A 15311-nucleotide genomic window follows, 5' to 3' on the forward strand; every position below is an offset into this window, starting at 1 on the left:
AGCACCCCATACTGCGATATTACAGATATTAGCACCCAATACTGTGATATTACAGATATTAGCACTCCCATACTGCGATATTACAGATATTAGCGCCCCCATACTGCGATATTACAGATATTAGCACCCCCATACTGTGATATTGCAGATATTAGCGCCCCCATACTGCGATATTACAGATATTAACACCCCCATACTGCGATATTACAGATATTAGCGCCCCCATACTGCGATATTACAGATATTAGCACCCCCATACTGTGATATTACAGATATTAGCGCCCCCATACTGCGATATTACAGATATTAGTGCCCCCATACTGCGATATTACAGATATTGGCACCCCCATACTGCGATATTACAGATATTGGCACCCCCATACTGCGATATTACAGATATTAGCGCCCCCATACTGTGATATTACAGATATTAGCGCCCCCATACTGCGATATTACAGATATTAGTGCCCCCGTACTATATTAGTACCCCCATATTATGGCATTACAAGTATTAGCGCCCCCATATGGCACATTTATGTAGTGCGATGTTTCCCATCTTTATTGACTACAGAAGCCGCATTTACTCCTTTACTGCACTGCTGCAAATTACTGATCTAAGGAAAGAAAGCATGGCAGAGTCTGAGGAAAACCCGGGGGCTCAGATGAGATGGACGTCAGACAAATCCCGACAGCGTAAGGGACGTGCCCTAATAGAGAGGAGCTGCAGGGTAAAGCACGGGGGAGCTGATCGCACCAAGGACTAGATCTTTAATAATACTCAACGTCAAGGTAGCGATTTCATGACCCCTGGCCCCTAGGTGGCGTATGTCTGTAGGAGCCTCCCATAAAGCTGTATGGACTTAAATCGAATATCTATCAAATAATAAAACGTCACTTTGTAACTTTATTTCTGTCCTGAATTTTTTCCAGTTGCCTGCAGTGTAAAGAATGGAGGTTTGTGTTCCCTGCGGGCGGACTACAAGTCACACAGTAGTAGGATTGCTCCCCACTGTTTGGGGCTTATCCAGTCAGTAACACAGATATTGGGCAGGGTCCCTTTAAGAGAGCGGTGACGGCACAATCTGCAGCATCGGCCTGGCGGTTTCCTTTCCTGACTTTGCCTCTGATCTGGTTTCCATCTGAGAGGTCAGAGCCTCGTCTTATCTGTGCCCACCGCCCCGCCCCGCGCCTGCCTCACGTTTACCGCCTGCGCCTGGCACTTACCGTAATACAGGGTTTCACTATCAGTCAGATACTAAACTGCCTGCATATAAAGTTACGTGCCCGGGGGGGTGAGGGGCAGCCCATAATGACCCCCTAAAAGGGAGTCATTGCTGCGAAAGATCTATAAGATGCCCTAATAATGTGGGGGCAATTGTAACTACTGGATGAGGGGACGGGGGGGGGCGAGACTAGAATGTCCTTAGGACATACCATGACATGATATACCGCCATATTGTGTCACCTCACCAGCACAGAGGCTGCACCGTCTCTTCCTCCAGCTGATCTGTGGGGGTCCCAGGTTTTGGAACCCTGCTGATGCTAAAATGATGAAGCTAAGGAGTTGAATTAATAATCCCCTCCCCCAGTCCTGACAGTTTGTTACAATGTATCAGCACAGACTCATACAATGTATCTGTCCAGAGTAAGATCAGGTCTGGGAAAGTAGAGGTATATATGGATCCTATAGGTGGTATACAGTGCTAGACTGCAGGCTATACCCCCTTATCAGGGGCTCCAAGCTATGCTCATGTCCCAGTATGACCCGCCGGCCCCTCGCCCGCCGTCACTAATCTGGACAACCCGATACATTCCTATACATCACATCTGCCCCCCTTCCAGATGCAGGGGGCCCCTACACCGGGCATTAAGAAGGAGACGGCCCGTATTACAAGTGCCTGCTCTAGACAGACAGCAACATGTGGCCTTATGGGCAGCGGAGGAGGGGGCCCTGCACCCCCAGGAGGGACAGGAGCGACTTCAAAGGCCACGAGGCCGACCGCAAGTGCTGCACCTGTCCCTAACCTGTAAGGCTTAATCCAGGGACATTTACAGGGGATTGGGGAGGCCGGCGAGGTGGGGGTGCACGGTCCGGCGCAGGATTCCTATGGGCCGCGTGCTATAAAGACGGTGGGAAAGAAGAATTCTGATACCAGCTCCAGGAGGAGATTTATGATGAGAATATAAGTGAGGAAACATGAGGTGGCACACCGCACCCCGCACAACGTGCAAAACCATCCCATAATCTGGCATCAAACAGGCGAGAGAATATCTGCAGGACGGATTACAGAAACTCCACCAAATACTGCAGTACCCCAAACTCCAGAATACAGGGGGGGGGGGGGAGGGGGGGAACATGAAGTCTGCTGAGAATCAACTCAAATCTGCGCACTATGGTATCAGTATAGAGATATAGTAATAGTGCAACGTGATCACCTGAGTGAGGAGCTGAGCCGGGGTCACACTGTTTATCCATCGGGTGTAACGTTCTGTGGCATCAGCTGGTTCTCGAGTCACTCGACACCCAATTATCTGAAAGAAAAAGAAAAGATTTCAGCACTGAAGCCAGCAGAATAGTGAGCGCAGCTCTGGAGTATAATACAGGATAAGTAATGTAATGTAATGTATGTACACAGTGACTGCACCAGTAGAATAGTGAGCGCAGCTCTGGAGTATAATACAGGATAAGTAATGTAATGTATGTACACAGTGACTGTACCAGCAGAATAGTGAGCGCAGCTCTGGAGTATAATACAGGATAAGTAATGTAATGTATGTACACAGTGACTGCACCAGCAGAATAGTGAGCGCAGCTCTGGGGTATAATACAGGATAAGTAATGTAATGTATGTACACAGTGACTGCACCAGTAGAATAGTGAGCGCAGCTCTGGAGTATAATACAGGATAAGTAATGTAATGTATGTACACAGTGACTGTACCAGCAGAATAGTGAGCGCAGCTCTGGAGTATAATACAGGATAAGTAATGTAATATATGTACACAGTGACTGCACCAGCAGAATAGTGAGCGCAGCTCTGCAGTATAATACAGGATAAGTAATGTAATGTATGTACACAGTGACTGCACCAGCAGAATAGTGAGCGCAGCTCTGGAGTATAATACAGGATAAGTAATGTAATGTATGTACACAGTGACTGTACCAGCAGAATAGTGAGCGCAGCTCTGGAGTATAATACAGGATAAGTAATGTAATGTATGTACACAGTGACTGTACCAGCAGAATAGTGAGTGCAGCTCTGGAGTATAATACAGGATAAGCAATGTAATGTATGTACACAGTGACTGTACCAGCAGAATAGTGAGCGCAGCTCTGGAGTATAATACAGGATAAGTAATGTAATGTATGTACACAGTGACTGCACCAGCAGAATAGTGAGCGCAGCTCTGGAGTATAATACAGGATAAGTAATGTAATGTATGTACACAGTGACTGTACCAGCAGAATAGTGAGCGCAGCTCTGGAGTATAATACAGGATAAGTAATGTAATGTATGTACACAGTGACTGCACCAGCAGAATAGTGAGCGCAGCTCTGGAGTATAATACAGGATAAGTAATGTAATGTATGTACACAGTGACTGCACCAGCAGAATAGTGAGCGCAGCTCTGGAGTATAATACAGGATAAGTAATGTAATGTATGTACACAGTGACTGTACCAGCAGAATAGTGAGCGCAGCTCTGGAGTATAATACAGGATAAGTAATGTAATGTATGTACACAGTGACTGTACCAGCAGAATAGTGAGCACAGCTCTGGAGTATAATACAGGATAAGTAATGTAATGTATGTACACAGTGACTGTACCAGCAGAATAGTGAGCGCAGCTCTGGAGTATAATACAGGATAAGTAATGTAATGTATGTACACAGTGACTGCACCAGCAGAATAGTGAGCACAGCTCTGGAGTATAATACAGGATAAGTAATGCAAGTCAGAATGTAGGATATAAGGGATAATCCAGACGGTATGCAGGAAATGTACTTGTGGTGTGAACAGGCATGAGGCCACTGCAGTGAGTAATGACAAGGACAATGTTATTCGTGTGCTCACAGGAATGCAAGAAATGGCCCCAATTATCCCTCCAGCCCCTCAGATAATAGGATGGAAGAGTTCTTCTAATTTATGGTGTATAAGTCTCCATGCAGGAATGTGACCGTGTAATATTGCGGATTATTTGGGTATATGCAGAGATCCCGCCCTCCCTGTACATTATAATGGGGTTTTGTTACATTATATGTATATTATACTTTGGCAGAGGTTCTGGACTTTTAGGGAGGATAACAGGAGAATGGCAATCGTCTTCCCGTGCCCGACTAACACCAGGGGCCCTCAATCCAACATGTCATTTATAGCCCTGCGGTATATAATAAAGGGACATTTAGGGCCATACAGTACCAGCCACTATAGCTTTGCCCCTGGTTGAGTGATGTCACTACGGTCAGCACATACATGCTGCATACCCCGGGCCTGACCGTTCTGCCACACGGGATGTCACATGACAACACTTCTAATAAAGTTATCTTAACTGACCACACCAAGACTGCCGAAATCTCTAGAGAGTCCCCTTAAGTGGATAATCCAGGCCTAGTGAAAGAATGCAGATCCCCCCCACCATTACTGGGATAATGGAATTGGGGAGGGGGGGGCTGATGACGGACACGTGGTGCACCGATATAAGCACATCAGCACCTGCTCCGGGGTCAGACCTCCGGGGGTCCTGTACACGGCCACATTAGATGGTAGGTAGCCATCGCCGATGATCAGACATCCTGGATTAGTGGAGGCCCAATTAAAGGAATTTCTCCATATATAGTCAAGAACTATGTAATACAATTCCCTTCCAGGATCTGGATTTATTTTGGTGCACTGCCCCTTTAAGAGCTGTGACAGTGACATTACTGGGATGGTTGTGGTGACTGTTGCAGAAAACACACGGCCCCGAAACCCCAGGAATTTTTATTTGTCATTAAATGTTGATTATAACGCTTCCTCCAACTCCCGCTCGCTCATACAATGCACGCTTCTACTTGAATTGTAATTAAACGAGGGGAATGCAGGACAGATGTGGAGGAGGGGGCAGGGAACCTCGACAGGGGGCGACACCACAGGACCAGGGCCTAGGCTGCACCAGCAGCGGAGCGGGAGACCAGGGAACCTGTATACAGCAGAAGAGGAGACCTGAAATAATACAGTATATAATAAGTGCACATGACAGTAACATATAGTGTATAGGTAAGGAGGGAATACAAGTACGGAAGAGAATATGCACAGTGTATACAGGGGGAGTGTATGTGCAGGGGTATGTACTGTGTATACAGGGGGAGTGTATGTGCAGGGGTATGCACAGTGTATACAGGGGGAGAGTATGTGCAGGGGTATGCACAGTGTATACAGGGGGAGTGTATGTGCAGGGGTATGCACTGTGTATACAGGGGGAGAGTATGTGCAGGGGTATGTACTGTGTATACAGGGGGAGAGTATGTGCAGGGGTATGCACAGTGTATACAGGGGGAGTGTATGAGCAGGGGTATGTACAGTGTATACAGGGGGAGTGTATGTGCAGGGGTATGTACAGTGTATACAGGGGGAGAGTATGTGCAGGGGTATGCACAGTGTATACAGGGGGAGTGTATGAGCAGGGGTATGCACAGTGTATACAGGGTGAGTGTATGTGCAGGGGTATGTACAGTGTATACAGGGGGAGTGTATGTGCAGGGGTATGTACAGTGTATACAGGGGGGTGTATGTGCAGGGGTATGCACAGTGTATACAGGGGGAGTGTATGAGCAGGGGTATGTACAGTGTATACAGGGGGAGTGTATGTGCAGGGGTATGTACAGTGTATACAGGGGGGTGTATGTACAGGGGTATGCCCAGTGTATACAGGGGGAGTGTATGTGCAGGGGTATGCACAGTGTATACAGGGGGAGTGTATGTGCAGGGGTATGCACAGTGTATACAGGGGGAGTGTATGAGCAGGGGTATGTACAATGTATACAGGGGGAGTGTATGTGCAGGGGTATGTACAGTGTATACAGGGGGAGTGTATGTGCAGGGGTATGTACAGTGTATACAGGGGGAGTGTATGTACAGGGGTATGTACAGTGTATACAGGGGGGTGTATGTGCAGGGGTATGCACAGTGTATACAGGGGGAGTGTATGAGCAGGGGTATGTACAGTGTATACAGGGGGAGTGTATGTGCAGGGGTATGCACAGTGTATACAGGGGGAGTGTATGTGCAGGGGTATGCACAATGTATACAGGGGGAGTGTATGTGCAGGGGTATGTACAGTGTATACAGGGGGAGAGTATGTGCAGGGGTATGCACAGTGTATACAGGGGGAGTGTATGAGCAGGGGTATGTACAGTGTATACAGGGGGAGTGTATGTGCAGGGGTATGTACAGTGTATACAGGGGGGTGTATGTGCAGGGGTATGCACAGTGTATACAGGGGGAGTGTATGAGCAGGGGTATGTACAATGTATACAGGGGGAGTGTATGTGCAGGGGTATGTACAGTGTATACAGGGGGAGTGTATGTGCAGGGGTATGTACAGTGTATACAGGGGGAGTGTATGTGCAGGGGTATGCACAGTGTATACAGGGGGAATGTATGAGCAGGGGTATGTACAATGTATACAGGGGGAGTGTATGTACAGGGGTATGTACAATGTATACAGGGGGAGTGTATGTGTAGGGGTATGCACAGTGTATACAGGGGGAGTGTATGTGCAGGGGTATGCACAGTGTATACAGGGGGAGTGTTTGTACAGGGGTATTCACAATGTATACAGGGGGAGTGTATGTGCAGGGGTATGCACAATGTATACAGGGGGAGTGTATGTGCAGGGGTATGCACAATGTATACAGGGGGAGTGTATGTACAGGGGTATGTAGAGTGTATACAGGGGGAGTGTATGTACAGGGGTATGTACAGTGTATACAGGGGGAGTGTATGTGCAGGGGTATGTACAGTGTATACAGGGGGAGTGTATGTGCAGGGGTATGCACAATGTATACAGGGGGAGTGTATGTACAGGGGTATGCACAATGTATACAGGGTGAGTGTATGTGCAGGGGTATGCACAATGTATACAGGGTGAGTGTATGTGCAGGGGTATGTAGAGTGTATATAGGGGGAGTGTATGTGCAGGGGTATGCACAATGTATACAGAGGGAGTGTATGTACAGGGGTATGCACAGTGTATACAGGAGGAGTGTATGTACAGGGGTATGCACAATGTATACAGGGGGAGTGTATGTGCAGGGGTATGTACAGTGTATACAGGGGGAGTGTATGTACAGGGGTATGCACAGTGTATACAGGGGGAGTGTATGTACAGGGGTATGTACAATGTATACAGGGGGAATGTATGTGCAGGGGTATGCACTGTGTATACAGGGGGAGTGTATGTGCAGGGGTATGCACAGTGTATACAGGGGGAGTGTATGTGCAGGGGTATGCACAGTGTATACAGGGGGAGTGTATGTACAGGGGTATGCACAATGTATACAGAGGGAGTGTATGTGCAGGGGTATGCACAATGTATACAGGGGGAGTGTATGTACAGGGGTATGCACAATGTATACAGGGGGAGTGTATGTACAGGGGTATGCACAATGTATATAGGGGGAGTGTATGTGCAGGGGTATGTACAGTGTATACAGGGGGAGTGTATGTACAGGGGTATGCACAGTGTATACAGGGGGAGTGTATGTACAGGGGTATGCACAATGTATACAGAGGGAGTGTATGTGCAGGGGTATGCACAATGTATACAGGGGGAGTGTATGTACAGGGGTATGCACAATGTATACAGGGGGAGTGTATGTACAGGGGTATGCACAATGTATACAGGGGGAGTGTATGTACAGGGGTATGCACAATGTATATAGGGGGAGTGTATGTGCAGGGGTATGTACAGTGTATACAGGGGGAGTGTATGTGCAGGGGTATGCCCAGTGTATACAGGGGGAGTGTATGTGCAGGGGTATGTACAGTGTATACAGGAGGAGAGTATGTGCAGGGGTATGTACAGTGTATACAGGGGGAGTGTATGTACAGGGGTATGCACAGTGTATACAGGGGGAGTGTATGTACAGGGGTATGTACAGTGTATACAGGGGGAGTGTATGTGCAAAGTATACAGGGATATGTGCAATGAATACCCGCATGTATACACCCTGTGGGGCAGTATATATATACAATCTGATATGTGACATGACATGTAGTGTATGGAGCCAGTGGAGCTGTATATATACAGTATGATATGTGATATACATTTACTGGGTAGAGCCTGTGTCGTAGTATATATACAGCCTGATACGTGACATACATGTAGTGGGTGGAGCTTGTGTCGTAGTGTATATACAGTCTGATAAATTACATACATGTAGTGGGTGGAGCTTGTGTCGTAGTATATATACAGTCTGCTAAATTACATACATGTAGTGGGTGGAGCCTGTGTCGTAGTATATATACAGTCTGATACGTGACACATGTAGTGGGTGGAGCCTGTGTCGCAGTATATATACGGTCTGATACGTGACACACATGTAGTGGGTGGAGCCTGTGGCGCAGTATATACATGGACACGCCATCCCCCGGGGCTCGTACATCAGATTACACACACAGAAGCTCTTACTACAGATCTGCCGCTTCCTTCCTATTTCTAGGTAACAGATCTCCTCTTTCTGCAGCCGCCCGTCCCCAAAGATGAATTATGTGCGAGTCGTCCATTACAGCTCCATCATACATGTGGCGTATGAGTGACAACATTACAGCTCCATCATACATGTGGCGTAGTACACAGGGTGTGGCAATGAGTGACAACATTACAGCTCCATCATACATGTGGCGTATGAGTGACAACATTACAGCTCCATCATACATGTGGCGTATGAGTGACAACATTACAGCTCCATCATACATGTGGCGTATGAGTGACAACATTACAGCTCCATCATACATGTGGCGTATGAGTGACAACATTACAGCTCCATCATACATGTGGCGTATGAGTGACAACATTACAGCTCCATCATACATGTGGCGTATGAGTGACAACATTACAGCTCCATCATACATGTGGCGTAGTACACAGGGTGTGGCAATGAGTGACAACATTACAGCTCCAACAGGGGTGGGCACCCAGCTTTCCTAGAGTCCAGACCTAGAAATGAGATTCATCAGTCAGGGATGGGGGGGGGGTGCTTTCCTTTTTTAGGGGTGCACAGACTTTTGCAACATCTTCATTGTCATTCCTATTTGGAGTTGGAGCTATGAACAGTTTCCAGTATTCTCTCTCGCAATGTTTTTGTACTTTTAGGGGTGCTGCAGCCTTAGTATGACCGCGGGGGTGTCGCAGGGTAAGAACGTAGAATATGGCGGCAGCGGGTGACAGATTGAGGATGAAGAGGCTTTGTGATGTCACTGCCACAAATGGCGGCTCGGCCTGGCCACAAACGCCCCTGAATGTTAAGTGGCTTTAATTAAAGGCGAGGGGGGATCTGCCCGGCATTATAATTATTTAATTAGGGATGATTCCGCTCTGATTAGCAGTGACGGAGCCGGCGGACAGAGGGATGGGGGCACAACAGACCCCGCTAAGCTGCTGGCATGGAGCGGTGCCAGGACGAGACGCGGTGCCAAGCACGGACTCTCTCACAGAGGAGACGACGACTTGGGGGGGAGAAGGGAAGGTGATTAATAAATTAAGTAGCGCGCCCTGTGATCCCGGCAAATGGTCACTTTTCTTAACGATTTTCTCCGGATAAGAGCCGGCTGTAAAGCGACAGCTGCGCCCATGTCGTAATGGCGAGATTCGTCTTGATGCATAAATTACACATTTATCTTTGGGTTGGGGGGGGAGGGGGAGACGGTGCACCCAGGATTATCCTCAAGGCCCACGTTCTCAGTTTGGGAGCCCAAAAGACGATGCAACAAGCCAAGTGTCTCCGAGGAGAGGGGTGTAAGGCGTCTCCATAAAGTATCCCGCATCAAGAGGATCGGAAAGAGTCCTGTGGGGGGAGGGGAGCACAAGAAAATGTCCAAAAATGAAGAACAAATTACTTGGGGTAATACTGAGTATTGGGGGTCACCAATGACACATTGGGAGCAGCAGACCCCATAACAAATCACTGAGACGTGAGAGGTGCATCTGCCAAATATAGAGCCCAACGTAACACACCCCCCATGTACAATCCTCACCATCTGAGGCTGAGAGTAGTAGTCCGGAGCGCTGTGCGGAACGTGACCAAGATTACCGATCGGCCCCGGCAGGGAAAGGAACCGCAAAAACTCCAAGATACTAAATATTACCTGACGGAGGACCAGGAACCAAATCCAGAGGGAAACCTGCTGCAGCCCACGGGAGAACCGTGACAAGTGAAGTAGTACTGTGCTGCTGATGTCTGACTAACATGTAACAGTATGCACATTGGCTATATGGGAAGTAGTACTGTGCTGCTGATGTCTGACTAACATGTAACAGTATGCACATTGGCTATATGGGAAGTAGTACTGTGCTGCTGACTTCTGACTAACATGTAATAGTATGCACATTGGCTATATGGGAAGTAGTACTGTGCTGCTGACTTCTGACTAACATGTAATAGTATGCACATTGGCTATATGGGAAGTAGTACTGTGCTGCTGACTTCTGACTAACATGTAATAGTATGCACATTGGCTATATGGGAAGTAGTACTGTGCTGCTGACGTCAGACTAACATGTAACAGTATGCACATTGGCTATATGGGAAGTAGTACTGTGCTGCTGACGTCAGACTAACATGTAATAGTATGCACATTGGCTATATGGGAAGTAGTACTGTGCTGCTGACTTCTGACTAACATGTAACAGTACGCACATTGGCTATATGGGAAGTAGTACTGTGCTGCTGACTAACATGTAATAGTACGCACATTGGCTATATGGGAAGTAGTACTGTGCTGCTGACGTCAGACTAACATGTAATAGTATGCACATTGGCTATATGGGAAGTAGTACTGTGCTGCTGACTTCTGACTAACATGTAATAGTATGCACATTGGCTATATGGGAAGTAGTACTGTGCTGCTGACTTCTGACTAACATGTAATAGTACGCACATTGGCTATATGGGAAGTAGTACTGTGCTGCTGACTTCTGACTAACATGTAACAGTACGCACATTGGCTATATGGGAAGTAGTACTGTGCTGCTGACTAACATGTAATAGTACGCACATTGGCTATATGGGAAGTAGTACTGTGCTGCTGACGTCAGACTAACATGTAATAGTATGCACATTGGCTATATGGGAAGTAGTACTGTGCTGCTGACTTCTGACTAACATGTAATAGTACGCACATTGGCTATATGGGAAGTAGTACTGTGCTGCTGACTTCTGACTAACATGTAATAGTATGCACATTGGCTATATGGGAAGTAGTACTGTGCTGCTGACTAACATGTAATAGTACGCACATTGGCTATATGGGAAGTAGTACTGTGCTGCTGACGTCAGACTAACATGTAACAGTATGCACATTGGCTATATGGGAAGTAGTACTGTGCTGCTGACTTCTGACTAACATGTAATAGTATGCACATTGGCTATATGGGAAGTAGTACTGTGCTGCTGACTTCTGACTAACATGTAATAGTATACACATTGGCTATATGGGAAGTAGTACTGTGCTGCTGACTTCTGACTAACATGTAACAGTATGCACATTGGCTATATGGGAAGTAGTACTGTGCTGCTGACTAACATGTAATAGTACGCACATTGGCTATATGGGAAGTAGTACTGTGCTGCTGACTTCTGACTAACATGTAACAGTATGCACATTGGCTCTATGGGAAGTAGTACTGTGCTGCTGACTTCTGACTAACATGTAATAGTATGCACATTGGCTATATGGGAAGTAGTACTGTGCTGCTGACTTCTGACTAACATGTAATAGTATGCACATTGGCTATATGGGAAGTAGTACTGTGCTGCTGACTAACATGTAATAGTACGCACATTGGCTATATGGGAAGTAGTACTGTGCTGCTGACTTCTGGCTATCCCTTACAGTGAGTGTATGTGTTAGGGAAGTAGTACTGTGCACCGCATACACGAATGTTTAGACATTGGGACGGATTCTTGGTAGTGGAAATGGCAGTGAGCGTGCCAGCCGTGGATGACAATGCCGAGGCCGCTGGACACTCTTTCATCCCGGGAGAGAACGACTTCCCCTGGAAGCGTCCGGAGCGCCGCTCCATTCACAAGAAGAGGAAGGGGAGACACGGGGGCATGTGGTCAGCTTAGCAGAATGTAAACAGAAGAAGGGCAGCGACTGATCTCGTGGAGGGAGATCGAGGGATGTAGCAAAAGGCGTAACCGCAACACCTTTCCTGTCAGCCCCACGATGAGCCGAAACGCTGGACCCACGACAAGAAAAACACGCCGGGCGCTATTCTTAAGTCTCTGAGCGAAGGGAAATCCCTTAAAAAAAATCTTCATCCAAACAGGCCCAGACTGGGTAAGGCGCCCCCTGCTGCATAGATGTGAATGTCGCCAGAACTTTGCAGAAACTTCCATTGGTCCCTGAGTCCTCCCCATAGACCCTTCATTGAGGTCACTCGTCCATACCAGTGGGTATCGTAACCATTGACTCCTGTGCGTCACAGCCCACCCTCCCGGGTCTCGGCATGTCGTCGGTCAGTCACTACAATATGGGTGTCCATTACGGCAAAATCTAGAGGGACGACCAATCATAAGTTTTATTCTAGAAACAATGCCACTCCTTTCTAGTGGTAGAGTCCGGTACTGCAGCTCAGTTTTATTGAAGTGGGCATACAGGGGGTGGCCCCCGAAATGGAAGCAGCCATGTTTAATCCCGTCTTGGATCTGAAGCCAGCGCCGGACCTGTCCCTTCCCGTCATGGTAAGCCCCAGGATAATGGCGGGCTGGGAATATTAGCGCTACCTGTAATGTTGTCACAACACTCTCTCTAAACCGCAGAGTAAAATGACAGGTCATTAATGTAAACATGATCGCATCACCGGCGCGCTATTGTCTCCTTCCAGACGGCATACCGCAGTCATGTGACCAGCCGGACCGCTGCACTTGTTTATTGCTGTAAGCATTTTTTATTTTTTTTCACACGTCGCCACCCTAATTACTGAGGTGAGGAAATAATATGAATGGGTGCAGTCAGGGCAGCCGAGGCTTGTGTTATGTCTGCTGATGTGCCGGCTGTGCACAAAAACAATATGTACACGAGAGACTGCAAAAAACAGACAGCAAGCAAGCACACAACAGAGAGAGCGAACACGAGGAAGAGCGAGCAAAAGAGAGTGAGCAAGAGGGAACGTACATGCAACACAGAGCGAGAAACAGTGAATGTGTGCGCAACAGAGAGCAAGCAAGAGTGAGCGTGTGCACAACAGAGAGCAAGCAAGCGTGTGTGCAACAGAGAGCAAGAAAGAGCGAGCGTGTGTGCAACAGAGGGCAAGAAAGAGTGAGCGTGTGCGCAACAGAGAGCAAGCAAGCGTGTGCGCAACAGAGAGCAAGCAAGCACACAACAGAGAGAGCGAACACGAGGAAGAGCGAGCAAAACAGAGTGAGCAAGAGGGAACGTACATGCAACACAGAGCGAGAAACAGTGAATGTGTGCGCAACAGAGAGCAAGCAAGAGTGAGCGTGTGCACAACAGAGAGCAAGCAAGCGTGTGTGCAACAGAGAGCAAGAAAGAGTGAGCGTGTGTGCAACAGAGGGCAAGAAAGAGTGAGCGTGTGCGCAACAGAGGGCAAGCAAGAGTGAGCGTGTGTGCAACAGAGGGCAAGAAAGAGTGAGCGTGTGCGCAACAGAGAGCAAGCAAGCGTGTGCGCAACAGAGAGCAAGCAAGCACACAACAGAGAGAGCGAACACGAGGAAGAGCGAGCAAAAGAGTGATCAAGAGGGAACGTACAGGCAACACAGAGCGAGAAACAGTGAGTGTGTGTGCAACAGAGAGCAAGCAAGAGTGAGCGTGTGTGCAACAGAGAGCAAGCAAGCGTGTGTGCAACAGAGAGCAAGCAAGAGTGAGCGTGTGCGCAACAGAGAGCAAGCAAGTGTGTGCGCAACAGAGAGCAAGCAAGCGTGTGTGCAACAGAGAGCAAGCAAGAGTGAGCGTGTGCATAACAGAGCGAGCAAGAATTTGCACAACAGAGAGCAAGCAAGAGCAAGTGTTTGTGCAACAGAAAGCGAGCAAGCGTATGCACAACAAATATCGAGCAAGCATTTGCACAACAGAGAGCAATCAAGAGCAAGCGTGTACACAACAGAGATTGATCGTGTGTGCTACAGAGCGCGAGCGAGCATGTGCGCAACAGAGAGCGAGCCAGCATGTGCGCAACAGAGAGCGAGCCAGCATGTGCGCAACAGAGAGCGAGCCAGCATGTGCGCAACAGAGCGCGAGCATGTGCGCAGCACAGAGCAAGCGAGTGTTTGCTCAACAGAGAGCGAACAAGAGTTTGTGCAACAGAGAACAAGAAAGAGTGAGCGTGTGCGCAACAGAGAGCTAGTGTGTGCTCAACAGAGTGAACAAGCGTGTGGGAAAACAGAGAGCAAGCAAGAGTGGGTATGTGCACAACTGAAAGTGAGAAAGAGCAAGCGTGTGCACAACAGTGAGCGAGAAAGAAAGAGCATGCACACTTCAGGGAGAGCAAGCATGTGCATAACAGCCTCAGAGAGAGAAAGCCAGGAGGAGCGCATGCAACAGAGAGGGTGAAAAGAGCGCACAATGAGAGCGTGGGGGGAGCGCACGCAAAAGAGAGAATGTGGGAGGCATTTAACAGGGTTCACTGGATAGGGACGGTAAAGGTGTCCACATGTAGCACTAACATTTGTCCCGATGGCATCTTTCAGGGTTTGGTGGCCTAGTCACTGCTGTAAACTAAAACCACAAGAGCGCAGGCTGTGCATCTGCATTATGCACGTGATTGACTAGTGATGTCTGTTCTGTAGGGACAGAACTACAAACAGCTTAAGCTATGTATTGGCCATGTCTGCTCAGGATGGAAGGAACACGGAGGGCTCCCAACACATAGGAAACGTCTAAGGATATAACCGGCCGTACCAGCGCGATCATCGACTCATAATGTCTGTATAGACAGAATACGTACAGACATATCACCAAACTTCGCTGTCAGACTGATTGGCAATGTCTGTCTTATACATATGCAGATGATCTACCGGCAGCGTCATCTCTCGAATACCGAAATACCAATTCAATGGTGGTCTCCAAAGAGTTAAAAGTGCAGCAA

At 47.9% G+C, this 15311-nt stretch overlaps 1 protein-coding gene across 2 annotated transcripts in view; it reads right to left on the reverse strand.

Annotated features, from left to right (window-relative positions):
- The window catches only part of QTGAL (queuosine-tRNA galactosyltransferase), a 187135-nt gene that overhangs the window by 116372 nt on the left and 55452 nt on the right, over positions 1-15311 (reverse strand). For both annotated transcript variants that reach the window (XM_075278159.1, XM_075278158.1), the window contains exon 7: positions 2437-2532. In XM_075278159.1, the coding sequence (XP_075134260.1) occupies positions 2437-2532 (96 nt within the window). The remainder of the gene's footprint in view (positions 1-2436; positions 2533-15311) is intronic.

The sequence above is a fragment of the Leptodactylus fuscus genome, chromosome 6 (assembly GCF_031893055.1).
Source record: "Leptodactylus fuscus isolate aLepFus1 chromosome 6, aLepFus1.hap2, whole genome shotgun sequence".
Lineage (NCBI taxonomy): Eukaryota > Metazoa > Chordata > Amphibia > Anura > Leptodactylidae > Leptodactylus > Leptodactylus fuscus.